The following is a 22,325-nucleotide window of genomic DNA, read 5'->3' as shown; positions in this document are numbered from 1 at the left end:
GCTCCTTTTTTTCTTCCCTGAGAACTATATGCTTTAACTATCCATGTATCTCTGTAGAGTTCATTATAAAGAGGCACAAGAATCTGGAAACTAGCTTCTACCCTTGAGACTGAGATTCATACCAGTAACTATGGTACTTTTTTATTAAAAATTTTCAGACAGTATATTGTGATGTTTCTACCTCTCTTATCTCTTCCTAGATCCTTTCCACCTCCTTACCTACTCAATTCCCTATGTTATCTCCCTCGATAGAGAATCAAAACAAAACAAAAACACAGTAAGACAGACAGACCAAAAGCTCAAGCAAACAAACAAGAATCATGGAGCTTGTTCTGTGTTAGCTAACTACTCCTGGGCATGGGGCCTGCCCTTGAGTGTGGTTGGCATACCTAGTGACACATGTATCATTGCAAATAGTTAATTGGCTAGAGGTGAAATCCTGTCTATTTCACCCTCACAGTGCTGGGACTAAGTATAAGTGGCTTGAACCTGTATAAGTACAATAGTACTTACTTTAAAAAGACCTTTTAATAAAGATTTCTGAGGTTCTAAAGACATTTATTTCTACACCTAAGATATTCTAAAGCATGTACTTTTCCAAGTTAAAGTTCTCATCTATTCCTAAATTAGTAGCCTCTCCATGAATGAAATTTTATTGAGCATTTTCTCCCTCTATGTACCACTACCATAATAATACTTTTACTTCTTTAACTTACAGAGTTAACTATAGATATCAAACTTTTAATATTAAGCCATCTTCTGTATATGCAGTATGAACCAAATTGGCTAAGATTTTCATTTGGAATGTTTTTATGCTCACAAACAGGGCCCAAATCTCTCATGTGAAAGCTAGCTAGGCAGAGTGAGACACAGACCTAATAGTGCCTTTAACCTCAAAACTTGGGTGGTGGGCTTAGAGGATCAAAAGTTCAGGACTAGCCTTTGCTAACAAGACCTTGTCTCAAAACAAAAGTCAAATTTACAGTAAAAGAGTCTATGGACCTGAAATTTAAGAATTTTAAATAAAATTTCATGAATAAAACAGGTATGCATTATTCCTTTCTTATATTTTGTCTGATTATAAAATTAAGGACTAATATGAGAATGAACTGCAGAATGTATTCCTCTGTTTTCTACTCTTCGAAATATCTGTATAACAGCATAATAACCTGTCTCATAAAATTATATGGGAAATTTAATTGCTATCTTGAAATTAATTGAATACTGTTCATTTTAATTCAGGCAAATTATCAAATCATATATTTTAGATGTCTATTTTGTTTAAATTTTCAAAGTAGCATACACAAAACTACTGGCAGTACTCTGGTATCTTTTATTTTCATATACCTGTAGTTATATATCCATTTTTATATTTTTTTATTTTTAATTTTTAAATATATTTTATTAATTAAGCATTTTGTACCTGTTTTAACTAAGTGTTATTTATGGCTTCTGCATTTTTCCCATCTTGCCAATTTTATTTATTTTATAGTCTTTCCAAAGAATCAACTTCTAGCTGTTTGTTGATTTCCCATATGGCCTCTGAACCTGGATCACTTTATAAGTATATGTTTATTTATTTCTCTTAGCTAATCTATATGATCCAAATCTCTTCCCTAACTACAACACGAATTATAACACATTTCAAATACCTTGAGTATTCCTTATTTAAAATACTTGGAACCAAGTGTGTTTAATATCTCAATTTTCTTTCTCATTTTGTAGTATCTGCATAGGTAAAAGTTATCTTGAAGGAGAGACTCAAAGGTAAATATCAAATTCATTTGTATTTCGCATACATCTTGTAAATAGTCCAGAGGTAATTTTGTAATCCTATGATACACACTGGCTCTGCTTAGCTCCAAACTAGCTCTCCAGTTCAGTAAAAGCCCTTATAAATATAATATTACTATTTCAGTACCTAATAACTAGGATAATTTCTATTATCATCTTTCACATTATGCAGCCAGTTTGATGCTTTTGAACAATTGAAAATTTTTTCTCCATCTAATTTTTTTCCTTAAAACACACCTACTGATTTACTTTGCCTTAAGTTTTGTGAATAGTACTCTATGATGATCCTTTCCCACTATGCTCACTTAAAAAATGTTTATTTGGACTACAGTATCACTTTCCAACAAACAACGTATTCTAGATACTGTTTTAAATAAATGTTTCTTTTTTTTCTCACAGTACTGCTAGGTATGATAGCTCTATTTTCCTAGATGTACATGTAGAGGATGAATCATAAGCATTTGAGCATAGATTCAAACCAGAGAAGTCTAGGTCTACAGAATATAGCATTGAGAGTACCTGTTCTTGTCTGAAGTTGCATATCCTATCTTTTGAAAACCATAACCTATAACCACTTGTGACTCTGAACTTTATAAACATGAAAACTTAAATACAAATTTTTCTTAAATGTTGTTAAGAGTCCAAGAATACAAACCATGGACCTAATAATCAAAGCAACATTACATGAAAGTCTAACACATTTTTGAAAAGAACTCTGAAGATGGCTGAGAATGTGACTTTAATCAAATAGAAGGAGTATAGTATAACTTAAAGCTAATTCAATTCTAGTATGAGTTTAAAAAATGCTGACATCAAATAGAGGTAATTAGCAAATAACAAAAATTAAAGGCAAAGTACTTTTGTTCTATGAATCTAAGATGCTAGTGATTATAAACAGAACTATTACCTTATATACACGTAATTCAAATGCAAGAATTAAAATCCTACACCATTTAAATTATGGCATGCTTTCAATTTCAACTCTTACTTTCAGATTTGAGATCTGAAAGGGAAAAAGGGGGCTTATAATCAAATAGTAACTGGAGAGTTAAATCACCACATAAGTTAATGAAACTTATGAAGTAACATTCAATCCAAGCAGTTGTATGATTATTCAGTTGGTATGAAAAACCATGCTAAAATTTCCAAAATATGTATTTGGTATATTCTTATCCCGTGCTCAGAAGTGAGAAAATTAAAAAAAAAAAAAAAAAAAAAAAAAAAAAAAAAAAAACCTAAAGAAGTAACATTGAATCACTAAAATACAGGCATTTTGAATCTGGTGAGTAGAAACATATCCTTAAGAATATGCCTAGACGTTGTCTGGCATCAGTAGCAGGAGAAGCCCTTGATCCTGTGAAGGCTCATTTCCCCACTATAGGGGAAGGCCAGGTAGGAATGGGTGGGTTGGAGTGGGAACAACTTCATAGAAGAAGAGAGAGGGAGGAGGGGGAATGAGAGAGAGGGGAAAAGGGTATAACATTTGAAATGTAAATACATAAAATATCCAATAAAAGCTTTAAAAAATGAATATGCCTAGAACAAACTTTCATTTAAAAAAAATGACTCATTCATTCACTGTGCTAAATAAAAAGATAGCAAAATGAAAACTGGAAAACTAACCAGCCAGTTTTAATCAATTTGTCAGAATGAAAACCAAAACACTAAAACATCACTGTTTAATAACAAATAATTTGGCATAGGGAATACATAATGAAGCACTTAATAGCAAAGGTTCCAGTACCTTCAGTTTAACTTCTAAATACTTAAACAAGCAAACAAACATAGCCATACTTCATGCTCAAACAAGATTGGATGTTAACAATCAGAAAATCTGATGAACAGAGTACAGCAACTTTTTGCTATTCCTACAACTTCCATTTAAGTGGAAATTATACTTGAGGATGGAGGGTTGGACCAGTTGGCAAAATGCCTATTGCATAAGCACAGAGACTTGAATTCTGATCAGCAAAAAAGCTGGCCAATATAGTGAGTATATATATTATCCCTGAAAGCTCACTGGCTAACCAGCCTAGTCAACTGGTGAGTTCCAAGTTCAGGGAGAGGGAGAGGGAGAGAGAGAGAGAGGGAGAGAGTTGGGGGGGAGAGGGAGGGAGGGAGGGAAAGAGAGAAGGAGAGAAGAGAGAGGGGGAGAGGAAGAGCACACACCTCTCTTTCTAAGATAGCAAAACAATTAAGATCTGTTAACCACAACAGAAAAAGAAACACATAAATAAAGGCAATACTGAAGTGGAAAGACTATATATAGATTAGTAGTTCTCAATCTGAGGGTTGCAACTCTTTTAGGGGTCCAGTGAGCCTTTCACAGGGGTAGCATAGCAGATAGTTTGGATATCAGACATTTACAATTCATAACAATAGCAATGTTACAGTTATAAAGTAGTAACAAAATAATTTTACCACTATTATAGATGTTTGACATTTATGAAAGTTTGAGCAATAAAATTGAGTATTATTTTAAAATGCTTGGAACTCGAAGTTTTTCATATCTCTTTTTTTTTCAATTTTGTGATGTCTGCATATATAAAGTGAGAGGATGAGATTCAAGGCTAAACATCAAATTCATTTGTTTCAGATATATCTTACAAATAGACTAAAGGTAATTTTGTAAGTATTTCTAGTTTTCATTGTTACCTATTAAGTATGGTCAGATATAAAATTATTCCACGAGTAATATAATGAAAACCCAAAGGTTTTGGAGTATTTTAGATTTTGATTTTCAAATTAAGGATGCTCAACTGGTGTATGTAAATTAGCAGAATAGATGCTTTAGTATTGATAAAAGGTATTAAAACATGGCTAGGTGTTGGGGTCTACTCCTGTAATTTCAGGAAGCAGAGACAGCAGCACAAGTTCAAATCCAGCCTTGAGTACACGGCTCAAGACTAACCTGAGAAACATAAGACCTTATTTCAAAAACAAAACCTAAACAAACAAACAAACAAAACCACCTTAAAACTGTAGACAAGATTAATGATAAAAAGGTTGTATGTGTAAGATGCCAGAGATATTTACTGTTAGTATCATAAGTCATGAGGTCTTAAGATTATGTTACATGTCTTGGCTAGATGGGGAAAAAATGGTTTAAATGCTCCATCTACAAAATTAGAAAAATAAATATCATAGCTTAAACTTTTAAAACATCTACCCACATTATAAAGGGCAGTTTACTATACACTAAAAATCTAACTGGAGTACAATTACTCAAAATATTGTTATCTTTAATTGGGTCTGAAAAATACCAATCAGCTATAGGAACTTCACGTTAATTTTTAAAACTGTAAAATTTAACGGATGTAACTAATATTCAATACTCTGGAACAAAAATATACTGAATATTATCCTAATAACCATAAAATCCTTGATGAAGGCTTATGTGAAATCAAGTCAAATAGCAATAGAAGTTCCTAAAATAGTACTGTGAAAAAAGATGTAGAAAGCACTAAATACAACTTTAATACAAGTCTGATACCATTACATTAAACTAAAAGTTACTGAAAATATAAACTCAGCACTCTATTCCAAGTAAAGCATCGAGGAATAAAATGCACTAAAACAAAAACAAATCTGTCCCTCCCAAACATTTTAGAATTTTAAAAAACTAAAGATACCAAATTTACTTAATGATCTTCTAAGTTCTTATTAATGTCAAAACTTATTATCTCAAATATATAATTTTTTCCTTTTAAGGCAAAAGTGGGCACTTTTATAAATATAAACTTACCTTTTTATCTTCCTTTACTTTGTGGGGTTTCTTCTTTATCTTCTTATCATCCACCTCCTGGTCAGATGTGATTGCAGGATTATCAATACCACCTTTCCAAGTTTCAACAGGAGAAAGTAGTGGATCTTCTTCACTTCCACGATGTCTTCCTTTTCTTTTTGGTTTAGAAGTAGTGAAAGCCTCATCATCACTTGCATCTGAGTGTGTTCTTCTATAGTATGACTTGGCTTTACTAAACAAAGTTTTAGATTTATATTTGTATTTTGAAGGCCTACGTTCCCCATGACCTTTTGAGGTTCTATCAGAAAACCCATTTTCTTCATCTCCTTGAGTGTTATTTACAAATGAGTTTCGAATTTTAATAATTCGATTCTGACTATCATCTGGGACAACATAAATCTCATCAGAATAGCCCTTTTGCTTAAAAATTGTGTCAAGGGGTTCCGCATAGTTATCTGAAGAATCCATATCTTCAGGAGGTACCAAAGGCCCCCGGGAAGCCTGTTTCCTTGGATTTTTACCAATACCAGCTTCAATTGTTTTTAAAAGGTTTGGATCCAGTTTTTTCACATTTGTTTTAGGTACAACTGGTTTAGGTTTAATAGGTGGAGGCACTTTATGGTTTCTTTCATGATCATGACAATTTGGAGTGCTATGAACAGGATATTCATTTCCTTCCAAATCTAACCTATATCTGGAACGGTCACTAGGTGTTGGAAGCAACTGTACATCATCCCCAATTGGACTATAAGGAGGTGGTGCTTCTGTGTCATCATCTGAATCAGGGTAGTTATTATAGGGAAAACAGTCTCTTGGAGACGGTAGAAAAACATCTTCACTTTGATGAGTGGATTCCCTTGTATTATCAGACAAATAGGAATTTTCTATCATATTTTTTTTCTCTAGAACATCACTGAAAAACAAAGTAAAAACCTCAGTTTGCCTATGATACTGAGATAAAGAATATAATGCTGTAAATTTAGCAGTTATCTCAGTTGCAATGTGTTCTCCTTCAGTCATTAACTCCTTGATAGCTTCATTTTCAAAAAAGTCAGCTTGACTGTCAGTAACTGCCACCAGTTGTACAGGAATAGTATCTTGAACTTCTGATAGAAATGCACGAAGCATTCCCATTGATGCTTTTCTTTTTGCAGAATAAACTAATATATACCCGTGAACTAGTTCATCTTTTCTTACTCCAATTGAGGAGTGGTATGACAATATTGTGATCTGTATTCGCCTCCTTTTTTCACCAATAATTTTGTCAAGCATTAATGAATTATTCTGTCCAGCTTGAGCAGCACTGCAAGAATGAGAGTCAAGGAAAGGTGAGAGAATGAGATCCACACTAAATGGATCGCCACACATGGCACACATAACAATTCTCAAGTCAGCTTCTGACACATCCTTATTGATAGGAACTGGGCTCACCACATCTAAATTGTGTTTAACTGATTCCAATACTCCTCTTAGAGCTTGCTTTATTTGTGATTCATTAAATTTACGAGGATATGTACCCGCAGGTACGTCTACAAAAGGACACTGCAATTTGTTGGCCAACTGCTGACCTTGGTGCCTGAGAATTGGTAGATTTTTACTAATGGAATCCCTCTGATTAGCAAGAATTAATGTAAATGGAAGATTAGCCATATATTTATCTTTTCTGATCTGAGAAGCTTCAGTTCTTATTTTTCCAATAAATTCCCCAATAAAACTCAGTGACTCAATAGAATTAAATACACAGAAGCACCCATGTGGTTTAAAGGCTGCAGTCCATAGCTGACTCAAAATGTAAGGCGATTTGGCATCAACAGGCCGAAGATCAAGTTCATAAATTTTTCCATCTAAGGCATACTCATCATCAGTGGATTGAGTCCTTATCTCATTTGCCAGTTCCTGGGCAAGGCCATCTTTCCCCAAAATGAAAAGATTAACCTTGTCTATATTGGTACTATCATGATACAAGCGTAAGCGGCCATGATCGAACCGCAGTAGACTACTGGCAAGTGTGTGTTCCACTTTAATGTCTGTACAGTACTGGCCACTGAGGCATGTTTCTTTAGTGGGATGATAAACAAATCCTATATGCTTAAGTAGAAGAGATTCTCTATCAGGTGCAAGTTTCTGTAAAGCTTTATATCTAGGTTCTTCACTTAGAACTGTATGAATTTCACTCATTTTATCAGAACTTGGTGTTGCATTAAGATCTAAATCATAAAAAAGTTCAGAATGCTCAAAAAGCATTTCCTGAAACTCTTCTTTGGCTTTTTCTACTATCTCTCGCTGATGTCTGCCATATACTTCTTTGCTATCAGCCTCAGTGATGTACTTGAATGCTTCATCCTCCATGACAAAACACATAACTTCCTCCCACGGCTGCCCAGGTGAAATGAACTGAATTTTTTCTAAAGTCTTCTTGAATTTCTCCTTCATTTCTATTCTTCTTTTCTCTGATATCAGATGTTGTACGTGGTTTTGATAGACCTTTTCTGCTTCTAAAGTGCTCAGAAGATCGAATGGGATCCGTCTATCATTAATTTTGTCTATATGGTCAGTTTCATCCCAAGGTGTTTTTTCTAGCACCACAAAACATAACTGGAAATCTGTTCTCTTTTCCATTAACTTCAAAGCTTCCATCCAATTCAAATGTTCAATCTCTTCTAGATCTGGCAAGAGAGTATTAAAAGCCCTTGGTAAGGTACTTATATATTCTTCTCTCCTTTTTCTTATATGTTCCTGTTTGAGTTGCTCTATATGCTTTGAGAATGTATTTCTGGCCTTTCTTGTTCCCTCTAAATTGATATATTCTTCATAATCAGGATGATTTTTTAATTTATTACTAACAGTTTTCCAAGTTGCATGATAATCTCTCACAGTCTGTACAAGTTTTTCAAACTTGTCTGTTGCTGTGACAACAAGTTGTCTCTGTGTTTTATAAGCATCCAGATAGGGAATAATTTTAGGTTTGCCACGAGTTTTATCCAACATTTGTACTAAAGCAGTAAAACATGTCTCAACGTTGACATTAAATCGTGCTGATGTTTCCACTACTAGAAGGTTCTTTTTGTTTGAAGCAAAGGCTTGAACTTCTCTAAGGTAATGATCCACACATTCATCACATTTAGTTGCTGCTATTATCACAGGCTTTTTGGATTTTGATAGCTGGACAAAAAGGTTATTCACAAATTTAAGTTGATCATCAAACTTCCTATTACATCCTTGACTCACATCGATACACAATAAAAATCCATCTACGTTGAGTTTCCCTTCAGGCATCTGCTTCTGTTCAAAGTCTTGCTCCAAGCCTAGCTGATCCGTGCAAATGTACATTAGTTTTTCTGCTGACTGCAATTTAGAGGCAGCTGCACGTTTTATATATGGTTGCAAATTTGTACTTCGATGAGGCAAGAAAGTCTGGTCATCAATAAACTCTGTTTGCTCAATGACATGAATTTTGCATTCTACTCCATCTTCACCATTCTGTGTTATGTCACCCCAGTATAAAAAGTGATCATTGTTTACTACTCGGCCTCCAAAGTCAATGGTGCTAAGCACGGAAGTATGCTCTGGATAATATTCATCTGCTTTTGAACGTACAAATCTATTGCACAAACAAGATTTCCCAACTCCGCAGTTACCTTTGTCTTTTTCAGTCCCAGAGAGTCCAACTACACTGACAGTATAGGAAGGGGGTCGAGGCTCTTTGTTTTTTGCCATCATAACTTTTTTCTCATGTCTTTACATTCATAAAAGTAACCATATATACTTTTCATTCTGAAAATAAAACCATCTCAAAATATAGATCTTGAATTTCAGAATTCTATTTGGTTCTTTGTAGTTCCCTCATCGCCAAAGAAAGGTATTCTTCAAGATCATATGGATCATCTTCCTAGAAAGGGAAAAAAATAAAACCTTATATGAGTTATGCATGTGGAAATACACAAAGTAAAAATGTCAATAACAAAGTACTATATAAACTAGTAATTCTAATAATGTTGCATATATGTAAATAAGCAATATAAATAATTTATAATTACTTTTATAAATGCACATGGCCTCAAATTTTAAGGCAAACCTAACAATAAATATAAAATATATTAATTTAATGGTTCACAAGCGTTAAAATGAATTCCTTAAAGCCTCTAGTAACCAAATGTAAGCTCTGCTTCTAATTACTCCTTCCTATGGATTTGAGAAAATAATCTTTCCCGCTCCTTTAATTTTCTCGCCTTCTGCAAGACTATGTTAAGAGTAACTGCTTTATCAACTAACTTGCAGCTTTTACTCAATTTTGTCTTATACTGTGTCATTGGTAGAATAAGGGCCTAGTGTCAGCATGCTCTAAGCAAGCACTCTAAAAGAGCTGTAGCTCCAGCCTCATGACATAGAAAGCATAAAATAACTGGCTTTAGATAATAAAATTCCTCGAAGTATATTTCCCCAGGATTTTAATTTTGCAGGTTTTTGTTTGGTTGTTTGCTTTTGGTAGGTTTCAACACTTATGTGAAATTTATTAGATACAATCCTCCCAAAATTGAGAGAGCAGAAGAAAAAAGAGGAGGAGAGGCAAAGGTACACAGGGGTTAGTACTATTGAATGCTTTCAAGTAAACCCTAGTCTCTACCAAAATGCTCACATCTTTAGTAGTATCTATTATATATGCTTATCCAAATACAATGTAACTCTGGACATTATGACTTATGAAGAGTCATAATCATTTAGAATTGGGCTAGGGCATGCAGCTTAGTGGTAGGTAACTTGTCTAATAATTAATCAAAGCAATTTTTGTATTTTTAAAATTCATTTGAAATTCTCTCTTAAAAATGATCAGCAGTAATATGTTACTATGACAATCATGCATACAGTTTCTTATGAAACTTTAATACACAGTAAATTCTCATAACATTTAGTGAACTTACTTTTACTTATGATGAAAGCAAGAAATAGTAGTAATGGTGGTAGTAGTAGCAATGGCCTGCATAGTTACATGGTTTGGATCAATTTTACAAACTCAATCATAGTGCTGCTATTAATAATTAATAGCACACAGAGAGGGCTCTCAAATTCCTTTAAGCTCATCTTCAAAATTTATTAGGCCATTCATATTCCACATTGCCTTTAAATAAAGTTTAATAACATGAAGTGGCTTTCTACAAATTTAAAAGCTACAAAAAATCTAAAAAAATGAAAAATAAATTCTTAGGAATTCAATTTAACATAAAATATTTTCAGAGACTAGAATGCTATTGACTAGAGCCTGGGTAAAGTGTGAGGGGAAAGAATAATGAAGAAAGGATGGATAATGGGTCTTGAAGTATAGCTGTCAGTAGAAATACTGCCGTGGTTTCTATATCACTGTAGACTAATCAGAATTGAAAACAAATATTTTAAAATAACTAGTAGAGAGGTGTAATGACTAATTTTAGTTGTCTACTTGATACACCTGGAAAGAAGGAGTGCCTTAACTATGGTGGGCAATGCCATCCCCACAGGTGATCATGGGCTGTGTAAGGTAGCTAAAAGCAAGCCAGGGAAAGTCATTGGTGAAGGTACAGCCTGTTATTTCTGTGTGGTACTGTGTGGACAGTCCAGCACACTGGAAAGGCAAGGACCATGGAATGATTACCAAGGACACTGTTAGGTGCACAGTGGACTTGGCCTGAGACTAAGATACAAACTGCATCTGCACAGGTTGTGAAAGGTGGAATTTAAGTTGTGGAACTATCCAAGCCCTTTGTAGTCCACAAGATCATGAGTGAGTCTCAGTGAGCTTTTTGTTAGATTTTGGTTTTGCTTTTTACTTGACTATAACTATGCCCAAGTTCTTTCCTCTTAAAACAAGAAACTGTATCATTTATTTTAGATTTTATAGAAAAGGATAGTCAAGAGACTTTGAATTTTTAAAAGAGAACCTGGGCTTTTAAAGTATGGAGAGTTTTAAAGACTGAGACCTTTTAAAATTTATACCATGTTTTATATTGTGAGATTGTATTAGCACAAGACTCAGGGAGCAACAAAAGAAAAGGTTACAGATTTTTCACATTAATCTGTTTGTATGTTAAGTTGACAAGGGGTAAACTGGTGATGCCAATCTTGGTTGTTTGCCTGATATAACTAAGAAAGAACCCCAACTGAGAAACTGCCTCCATTAGTCTGGTCAATGAGCATGAGCTATATAAGAAAGGTACCTGAGTAAGAAAGGGAAATAAGCCTGTAAGTTTTCCTTCATGGTTCTTGCCTCTGTTCCTCTTGAATTGCTGCTCTAACTTCCTCAATGATGGACAGGGGCTAGGATGTATAGCCAAATAAATGCCCCTCTTCCCAAGTTGGTTTTGGTCCACATTTTATACAGTATCAAAAAGCAAACTAATTGAAGAGATTCTAACCATTCCTAGTATGAAAAAGTGACTAAGACTATAGAAATATGCCAATTTCCCTGATCCAATCACTCATCATATGTGCTAAAATACCACACTGTATCCCATATGCACAGAACTGTCAATTAAGAAAAATAAATCTATAAACATTAATCTTTTAATAATAAATCTTGTCCTCTTTCAAAAATTGTTGCATCTATTAATAAAAGATACTTTTTAAATACATATGCCTTTATAGTTGTACTTTGTCCTTAATAGCCCTACCGTTAAATGTGTGTGCCTGTATATGTTATGTCTGTGCACGCGCACAAACACACTTGCACACACACACACACACACACACACACACAAACACACACACACAACTTACCAGTTCCTGACATCTTTACTACTATTATAACCTGGATTCTATTTACCACCATATTTGGTAAATGATTCTAATTTCATTTTCTTGCATAATTCCTGTTCCCTTTGTATGGTCTTTTGATATCACAACAGCCAGGTTCTTGTTAAAATATAAACCAGAACTTGCCAGTCTTCTGTTAAAACTTTCCAGTACTTCTAAATGAAAAAGCCAAGTCCTTAATGTCCTACTACTATAATACCTGCTTACTACAATGCTCTCATAAATCTCTGAGCTACTTTCCCAAATTCTCATTCTGTTTCAGTCACACTGAGGCACACAATATACTTAACACAGTCCTGTCTTTGTACTTTCCCCAGTATTTTCAAAGCTACTGCATTAAGTATTTTGTCATTAACTCTACCCCTCTCCCATTTTACTCTAGATTTAAGAGCCAAAAAGGCACAAATCTATGTCCATCACACTAGTATAACCCAGAAGCCTAACAGTAGTACTTCACAAAACAGATTTATAAGTCTTAATATTAAGTTGAAAACTTTCCAAAAGTGAAAGTATTTGAATCAAAGTAAATTATGATGCATAATAATATATTTGGCCAGAATAAGCATATATTTTTATTGATAAAAGTTAAAACTAATTTTTTAAAAAGAGACATTGGGACTAGAAAGATGGTTCAGCAGTTAAGAATAGTTGGTGCTCTTATAGGAGACTTGAGTTCCACTTCCAGTATCCAATGCATGCACACAATACACATACAAACATGTAGGCAAAACACTTATACATAAAATGAAAAAATAAATTTAAAACTCTAAAAATAAGAAATATAGTCCTAGGGGCTGGAGAAATGGCTCAGCGGTTAAGAGCACTGACTGTTCTTCCAGAGATCCTGAATTCAATTCCCAGAAACTACAATGGTGACAACCATCTGTAATGACATCCAATGCCCTCTTCTGGTGTGTCTGAAAACAGCTACAGTGCACTCATATAAATAAATAAATCTTTTTTAAAAATTACTTTAAAAAAAGAAATATAGCCCTATATATAACTGACTTTAAATATCTTTTTTTACAAGTTGCAGTACTTATTAAAGGAAATTAAATTTTTAAGACCTGATTATATAGAAATAACTTTATAATTACTTGCTCAATCTTGTATACTCCTATGTAATCAAACATTCACAAAGACACAAAGATCATCTTATATTCAATGAGCCAAAGTAAACTTATCTAGAATAACATAAAAAAAACTTCATACTAAAAAAAATTAGTGTAAACTTGAAATATTATTCCTGTTAATTTTGCTAATTCTTTATGATAAATGTATCAATATTATAAGCAAAAACAGGTAACATTTTAACATATGTAAGGTAGCTAAGTAATTCAACAAATGTAATCATGCCATTTTGATTTTGAAATTTTACCTTTGAACCAAGATTTCTGCCACAAAAGCACACAATCTCTGGATGTAAAGTCGCTTTAAGAAGTCAATTTTATGAACTTATCTTTAGGTTAGACTATAATCAAGTTATGAAGAGAATCTTTTAAATTTTTTTACACAATTATATAGTGACTAACCTGAAAATTCTAGAACTTTCTGCTTTCACCCAATCTCCTAGTTCCCAATTACCTTACAAACATAGGGAACAAACTAATTTTTAGCAAGTAATAAATGAATCAATCTCCAGGTTCAGTGCACATAGCTCTAAAACTATTATATAATCCTGATCCCACATTTGTTGGCACAATTAGTAGAAATCCACATACTGATATAAACCTATAGAGTCTAGTAAAAATATTCTAATCTAAAACATCCAGCATCTTTCTAAGACCTATAGTTTGATCACTTACATTCACTATAGACTGATAAACAGTAAAGTACTTCCAGGAGGTAGATGGTGAGGGATTCAAGCAGGCACTCTGAGCTTCCTAATACTATTCAATAAAAGTAATTCTTTTATCCATTTCTATCTTTTGATATTTCAAATTGCCTGGGATGGGGGGGTTATTGATGAAAGGCATTTTAAAACCAACTAAACTATGTCCAAACAGAGTAACTGCAGACCTTATTACTTAATCTCATCCTTCACTGATAAACATGCTTTTTCCCCTATACCTTTATGAGAAAGGTATCCCAAATTTATACTAGTCTACTTCCTTATTCAGTAGTGGAAATAAAAGCATCAAAGGCCATCTCATTTCTATCAACTTTAAAGAACAAACTGTGTGCCTATGTTCAGCCACTACTACCTGCTTAACCTTATGCCAGAGATTTAGAAAATTTAAAGCACTATAAGGAAGTCCACACAGTACTATGAATATGCTCACCCTCTTTGAAAAACTAAGAAGTGGAAGGAGGAAATACTTTTTAATTACTTTCTATATTTGTAATGCTATGCAGAAAAGGACCCATTATTTTCGCTGTATGAATGATTGTAAACAAGGTTTTCCAATGTTTTAAACTTACATTCATTTTGTATGTGTATGGACATATACACCATAGTTGTATATATAGATCAGAGGAAAACTTGCAGGCGTCAGTTCTCTTTATACCATCATAACTCAGGTCATCAGGCTTAACAGCAAGCATCTGTATAAACAATGAGCCATCTCAAGGGTCCTAGGTTCCATAATTTTTTTAAAGATGGGAATAGTAGCAAGTCAAATAATTACAGAAAGAAGTATAGTTTTAAAGCACTGGACATTTAAAAAAGGATATTAAGAGGCTAACATTTTCCACACTATAAATATATTCATAACGCACGCACGCACGCAAGCACGCACGCACACACACACAAACACCTTGCTGGTCAAGGTGACCCATGCCTGTGACTCCATCATCTGGGAAGATAAGGGAGAAGGCATATCCAGTCTTGTCTATATAGTAAGTTCTGGATCAGTCTGGAATAAAAGAGCCTGCCTTAGTAAGTCTAAAAAATAAACAAGCATCATGATTTGTGCCTGCTATAACCACAATACACTGAAACCAAAGGCAGAAAGATCAGAAATTCAAGGTAACCTTTAGCTAAACAGCAACTTGGAAAGCCAGCCTGGTATATCTGAGATGCCTTTAAAACAAACAAAAATGCCATCATACCACCGCCCCCATCTTTATAGTACCACAGCTAGAGATAAAAGCAATGTGACACATATCATGGAGTTGCAAAATACAGTTATGAATTCAAATAAATAAAATACAAGTTACAAGCTCTACTAGACCAAGGTTTGGAAAACGTTTTTTTCTATAATGGGTTGGATATACTATCTAGTGTCTGTTACATTACTTGACTTGGGAACAAAATGATCTTGATGTATTACAATAAAACTTTATTTAGACACAAAGATTTGAATTTCATAATGTGTCCATATATTTTAAAATATCTGGCAACTTTGACAGCTATTTCACAATACAAAAAGATATTATAGAAAAATAGTCAGACAAAGGCTATAGTTTACAAATATTAGATGATTTTTTTGGTATGCTATGTGTTTAAGTATTGCTTGCATGTATAAGTGTGCACCACACGTGTGCCTGGTGTCTATGGAGGCCCAAAGCAGGTGTCGGGTCGAGTATAAGCAGCCATGTGTTGTGCTGGGAATCAAACCCAGGTCCTCTACAAGAGAAGGCAGTGCTCTTCTCCCTTGTGCTGAGATGAATTGGGGGGTAAGGATTTGATAGGATTTGGTTTTCAAAGAGCAGTCATTCCAGATGTGTGATTAATGAAGAGTGAATTGAGCACAGCAACCATACTGGAAAGTAGAGAAATATGCCTAGATTTAAAATATATCCTATAAAAAAACAAACAGGAGGTAGAGCTTGTAAAAAAGAACAGAAGAGTCTAAAAGAATACAAGACTGAATGTGATGGGATACAGAGCCTACAAAAATGAATACTGTATGCTGAACACCTGAACTGTCTCAGCAGAACTGAAAAGAACAATGCTGGACAGAGAACTTAGTGACTGGCATATATGTCTAATATGAAATGAGTCAATGTTTCTCAGTGAAAAGCTAATCAGTTTTAGCAACAGATGGTGATATCACCTGAGTCTCTAGTGTTATCTCCAAAGACAGGAAACTCGGTAATAAAATGAGGGAAGGTCAAGATGAGTAACAAGAACATAAAGCTCAGAAAATTTCAAGACCACTGAGTATTCCTAGAAATATATGAAGAATCTCATACACCAGTTACCTTAAATGGTTAACACTCAAAAAGTATTACCTTGGCTTTGAAAAGGAAAACATACAAATAATAAGCACAGAATTTTTCATCAGTAAAAAAAACATACTCAACGAGAAAATGGACAAACTATACTAAACCAGAAGCTAAGAACTATAGCCTATCCATCCAGGGCTGTTTAATGTCAAATACAGTGAGAACAAACAGTTTATTTCTCCATAATCTCCTTATTACCCCTGCATTTGTATTAATATTTCAACTTATAAACTGAAGCTCTTATACTTTTACCTTGCATTTCTTCTCACTTGACAATCTGGCTTATTACACTTTCCCACATACTTTGGTTCACAGACATTACTACTTCAACATCTTTTCCCCCTCCTCATTATCTTAACTACTTTCAAAAAGTAACTCTTTTATAGAAATTTCTTTATATCACATTATATGTATTTTGTTGTTTTACTTATTTCATGTGTACAAGTACTTTGCCTGCATGTTATGTCATTGTACTACTGTGTGAATTCAATGCCCATGAAGGCCATAAAATGTCATTAGGTTCCCCTGGAACTGGAATTAGAGAGTACCATATGGGTACTTTGACTAGAACCTGGATCCTCGAGAAGAGTAATCAGCAGAGCCTAATCTCCAGTCCTTTATAGCAAATTTTAAATCAGTAATGTAGTATCCTGTAGCCAAATCCACCTGTTCTGTATTGGCCTCATATTTAACTATATTTACATCATTCCACGTCTCAAATTCTCTCTCTCAAAACTATAAGCTCTGGGGGTAGAGGCATGGCTCAACACTTCAGAGCCTCTTGCAGAGACTGGGAGTAAGTGTACAACCATTCTAGCTCCAGGAGAGCTAATGCCCTCTTCTGGCCTCCAAGGGCACCCACATGTATATGTGAATATACACAGACATGAATGTTGGGGGTGAGAGGCCTCAATTTTAAAACAAACAACTATAAGCTCTGATAGGAGTTAAGGCTATAGTTCATACACTTTTTTATATTACTCACAGTGCCTAGATATTCAATAAAATAAATCTGCTAAGAATGAGATTAATCAGAAGGGGAAAAATTAAAACCAATGTTTGCAATTAACTCTGCATGATAAAAAGATTGAGAAAAATCTAAGTGACAAATCTTAAGTCATCTTTTAACCATGAAATAAAAGTTACATATAACTTTTCCTAAGTAATATCTCTAGATGAAAAGTTATTGTTTTACAGCACAGCCCAGTGGAGATTACTTACAGAACAGTAGGAGGTATATAAACAAAGCAAAACAAAAACCTCAAACTGTTTTCTTCCAGAGAGGAGGGGGGAGGGAAGGGGGAGGTAGGAGGTGGGGAGGACAAGAACACACAGGATAGTTCTGTTCTCTTTCCTGGACCTCACAGCACCTTTATCTACTTAGTCCTCTACAGTTACTACCTCTCATACTGAAGTGTGAACTCCTTCTACTCTCTAATCCATCTTTTTATCCCCACAGTATGTTACTAAGTGATAAAAATAATCAAATTAATGAACAATATATCAGAAACTTTAATGCTTTTTAATACAGACTTTCATAGGTTAAAAACAGAAACTGCCTTGGTTCTGGGAGGATGACTTCTCAGAGGAAGTCTGATGGCAGCTAGGGGCAGACTCCAAGGATCTAAGGAACAGAGCTTAAAACTCAAATAACAAATTTTAAATTCCTATGTCTGATTTTTGTTTTAATTCTAATGCTTCATTCTAGTTTGTTTGCAGTACTAGGAAATGTACAAGGGCCCTCTACTATATACATGCTAGATAAGTATTGTACACCAACCCAACACACTCTAACATTTTCCCCTAGTTTGACAAAATCTACAAGACCTTGCACTTAAATATTTGGCTCATTACAGAAATTGCCAAATGGATGATATATGACTTTATTAAAATTTCTTCAATATTCTTTCAGACACATTTCTTTCTTGTACTTGGTGATTATTACAAACATGAAATAATACTACAGAATGCTTCTTGAATCAATTAATTAACCACAGTGCTTTCTTGATTTGCAATGAAAAAACCATGGATTCAAATAAACAGTGGAAAGCTTAGTACAGTATTCATGAAACATGCTTTTCTTCAACAACTATGGATGTTGGTAGAGTAAGAATGGTTGCCTAGTATGCAAGGCCTGGTTCAATTCTACAACAGCAGTGTTTGTGTCCGAGGGCGAGTACATAACTATTATTCAAAGCTAAACTGTAACTTCCAATACTCCCCAAAGTGTAAACACAGCATTTTATTTCATATAAAACCTTAACTTAAAAAGTGAAAAATTTTATCCCAAAAAGTCTGTTAAATCTGCCTTTCTAAAAAAGAGGAGACATGAGACAAAAATAGTCAATGTAAATACCATGTAAGAGAATTAAGGTATTAATTAATATACTGGATCGATTTTGAAAGAGACTGGAGATGTAGCTTGGTGGTAGAGCACCATGCAACATTTCAATGTCTAACACCATAAGAAGAAATATCTAATCACTTATATAATTTAAATAGACAAAGATAAAAAACAATAAACACGATTCTGTGACAGTTTTTTTCTATCTACGTGTAACCAAGCCCATTCCCAATGCTCTTAATAATCAAATACAAAAAGTGGTAAAATCAGGCATACTGATCTGAGTTAAAGAATGTAGCTAAAGAAAAACAAATCAAGTTATTCAATTGTTTATACTGTTGGATTCTGCTTTAAATCAATCAGATTAATAACTGTAATTCTTTAAGTTAAATAACCACATATTCCTTTAAATCCACAATTTATATAAACCTCCCCAATGTCTTATCAGGCTTTTGTGACCCACAGTTATAACTTTTGTTCTCTGCTCTATAGATAGGAAAAATATAGGTCAATTACAAAGGATTTTTTAAAAGGCACAAAATGAGAAATTTAGGATTAGAGCAACATTTTTCTGGAAGCTGTAGGTTACCTTATAGTATTAGGATGTAGTACTATTATTAGTGTGTAAAATAGTGAAAAGAAGTGCCATACAAATAAAGTGGAACTGACAGTAAAATATTAAAAAAAAAAAAAAAAAAAACATTTTGGTGAAGTCTACATTTAAACCAAAGTATTTTGGGGGAACAGTCACATCTGGATGTAATGGTTTCCGGAAGAACTGTCTTAGATGGAGATTAAGAGAACTCTTCCTTCAAGTGAGTGGTCTCCCCAATGCTGGCAAACAACTCCTAACATCCTGTTCAAACTGGATATTGGTTTTGAAATTAAGTAGAAAGGGTAATCCCCACCTCACACACCTGCCGAAGGCAACATGCACAAACACTAGTAAACAGAGACATTTCTCTGTTTCATACTTGAACATTTTTTAAAATGTTCTTGGTTTCTACCTTCACAAAAGGTTTGATGGATGAGGAAATCCACTCGTCTCACTGTCTTGGTTTTGATTTAGTGCATTTTACTTATAATTTACTAAGCACTGGATTCCCATCTTATGGTAAAAGTATAAACGTCTCCCCTGCAACTTTCTCGGGATTTTATTAGTCGTTCTAATAGTTCGTCCTTACTTTCTAGCACCCTTCGGCCTCAGCTTGTACTTCACTTGCATTTCCAATAACGCTGGAGAGGGAGGGTGTGAGGGAGTGTATTTATGTGTGGATAAGTGCACGCGCGCTCCCGAGCTGCTCCCCACCCCCACCCCGATACTTTTCTTTACAGGGAACCGAGGGAAATTTTAGAGGTTATTTCAGCAAAAGCTCGGGATCAAAGCCTCAGCCCAGTAAGCAGTCAAATGACAGAAAGCAGTCTGTGTTTGGGTTGCGCAGTGCAACTTCTCACTCCCTTTACCCCAGTCTTTAGCAGATGGGAATGTGGTGGTGAACCTAGGGAGGAGTCGAGGAGATAAGAAAAAAGTGAAAGGGCCGATCCCCCGGAAAGGCGGTTAAGTTTGCAGCCGAGGTCCTGTTTCTGCGGATCGGCGCCCACCGTGCTCCCCCCTCTCCAGGTGGAACTCGTTAACAGCAGCAGCCCAGCCAACAGACCCCGCCACCTTCCTTCCCCGCGCACCCTCCAAGCCCCGGACAAGTGAAGGTGGCGCGGGGAGAGGACGCCTGGCGGGGCCGGCACGAGCTCGGCGACCAGCAGGCCTCCGCCGCCCCCGGCCCGGTCACCTGTGGAGAAAGCGGCCCCTCTCCGGCCTCTCTGCCCTTCAGCCGACCGTATCCCCGCGGCCCGGCCTGCGAGGACCCAGCCGCCCGGCCCCAGCCCCTTCAACTGGTTACAACCGGCGGCGGCGGCGGCGACCGAGGGTCCCTGGCGGGAGGGGAGCGGCAGGCCCCGCGCAGCCGGCTCTCCGAGGTCCTACCTAACAACGCCGGTCTCCTCCGTCGCCTCCTCAACAGCAGCGGCCGCGGCGGTGGCGGCGGCAGCGACATTCCTGGGGAGCGCTCCCGCCGCCGCCGCCTCCTCCACTCTCGGCTCGCCTCTCGCTGCCGGCGCGCTCCCCGCGCCCTCGCCGACACACACACGCCCCGAAAGCCGGAGCCCCGCGGCTCGCGCTGCCGGGTAACCCGCCCGCCTGCCCGCAGCGGCAGCCCCGACCCTCCCCCCTTCCCCCGCGCCCGCCGGTCGCGCTGGGCTCAGTAATGGCGGCCACTCGGGCTCCTCGCGCTGACGGATCTCTCCCTCTCTCCCGAACTTTACCTCAGCATCTCTCCCGGCGCGCACCGCCGGAACGCACGCAGGCGCGTGCGCGCGAAGCCACACACCCGGCCGGGGGCGGCGCGGGCAGCACGGGGGCGCGCCTGCGTGCCCGCGCCGCCCGCCCCATAATTCCCCCCGCCCCGCGGGGCTCACCTCCAGACTCCTCCCGAGCCGCGCTCCCGGTTCGGCCCCGCCCCTGCCCTCCTCTCCCGGGAGCAGAGGAGGCGCGAGCTGCCGCGCCGGAGGGCGGGGGCGCGCGAGCGCGCGGGGCTGCGTCCCGGCTCGGGGCCCGCTCCCCATTGGCTTCCGCCCCTCCCCCTATCTCCGCCTCTCCCACCCATTGGCTCCCGCTCCTACTCCCTTCCTTCTCACCTTTTCCCTGTTACCCATTGGCGTGAGTGTTTTTCCTCAGCTCTCCCCTTTCTCCGCGTTCCGCTCCTCCTCCGTCCCATCCTCCACGCTTTAGGCGCCTCATGCCGTGCATGGTCGCCGAGCCTCCCCTGCCCTCTCCCTTGCCTTCCTTTGGTATTTGGCGCTAACCCGGAGTCCTGCAAAGGAACTCAGTGTTGTGTTAGCCGTTGCAAGGCATGGGCGCTTGGAGTCCAAGGTCTCTGAGCACCGAAGAATGCATAGGGAAGAATGTGCCTGAGCTCCGTCGCATAGACTTGCCTCCGTGTGTGTGTGTGTGTGTGTGTGTGTGTGTGTGTGTGTGTGTGTGTGTGTGTGTGTGTGTGTGTGTGTGTGTGTGTGTGTGTGTGTGTGTGTGTGTGTGTGTGTGTGTGTGTGTGTGTGTGTGTGTGTGTGTGTGTGTGTGTGTGTGTGTGTGTGTGTGTGTGTGTGTGTGTGTGTGTGGTGTGGTGTACACCGCCAGTCCTGCCTGGTAATCGCCTACCGACCTCAGACATCACCCGCCCGGGACCTGGAGCCACTCAGCCAGAAGCCTGAGCTAGTCGAGGGCTAGAGGAGTCCTTCCCCGTGAGCACGACACAGGCGCAGGCCCTTCCTTGATCCTGGCCATTCTTAGGGAAGTTGAGCCAGACGCCAAGACTTGGAAGGTTTAGGGTGGCCCCAAGGGATCATCACCACCAGCTCAACTTGCAACTCTGCTCCCCGACTTTCATGAGACGGCCTTAAAATGCAAATGCATTCGGTCTTTTTTTTTTTTTTTGA

General features: G+C 37.2%; 1 protein-coding gene across 2 annotated transcripts in view; it reads right to left on the bottom strand.

Annotated features, from left to right (window-relative positions):
* Positions 1–20,916, bottom strand: part of ARHGAP5 (Rho GTPase activating protein 5) — a 65,386-nt gene extending 44,470 nt beyond the window's left edge. For both annotated transcript variants that reach the window (XM_080929814.1, XM_080929815.1), the window contains exons 1-2: positions 20,818–20,916; positions 5,540–9,428 (exon numbers count right to left, since the gene is read on the bottom strand). In XM_080929814.1, coding sequence (XP_080785940.1) covers positions 5,540–9,259 — 3,720 coding nt within the window. In that variant the 5' untranslated portion in view covers positions 9,260–9,428; positions 20,818–20,916. The remainder of the gene's footprint in view (positions 1–5,539; positions 9,429–20,817) is intronic.
* Between the last annotated feature and the right edge of the window lie 1,409 nt (positions 20,917–22,325).

The sequence above is a fragment of the Micromys minutus genome (genome assembly GCF_963924665.1).
Source record: "Micromys minutus genome assembly, chromosome: 1".
Lineage (NCBI taxonomy): Eukaryota > Metazoa > Chordata > Mammalia > Rodentia > Muridae > Micromys > Micromys minutus.
Note: the sequence above shows the minus strand (reverse complement) of the source record. Positions and strands in the feature narration are given on the sequence as shown.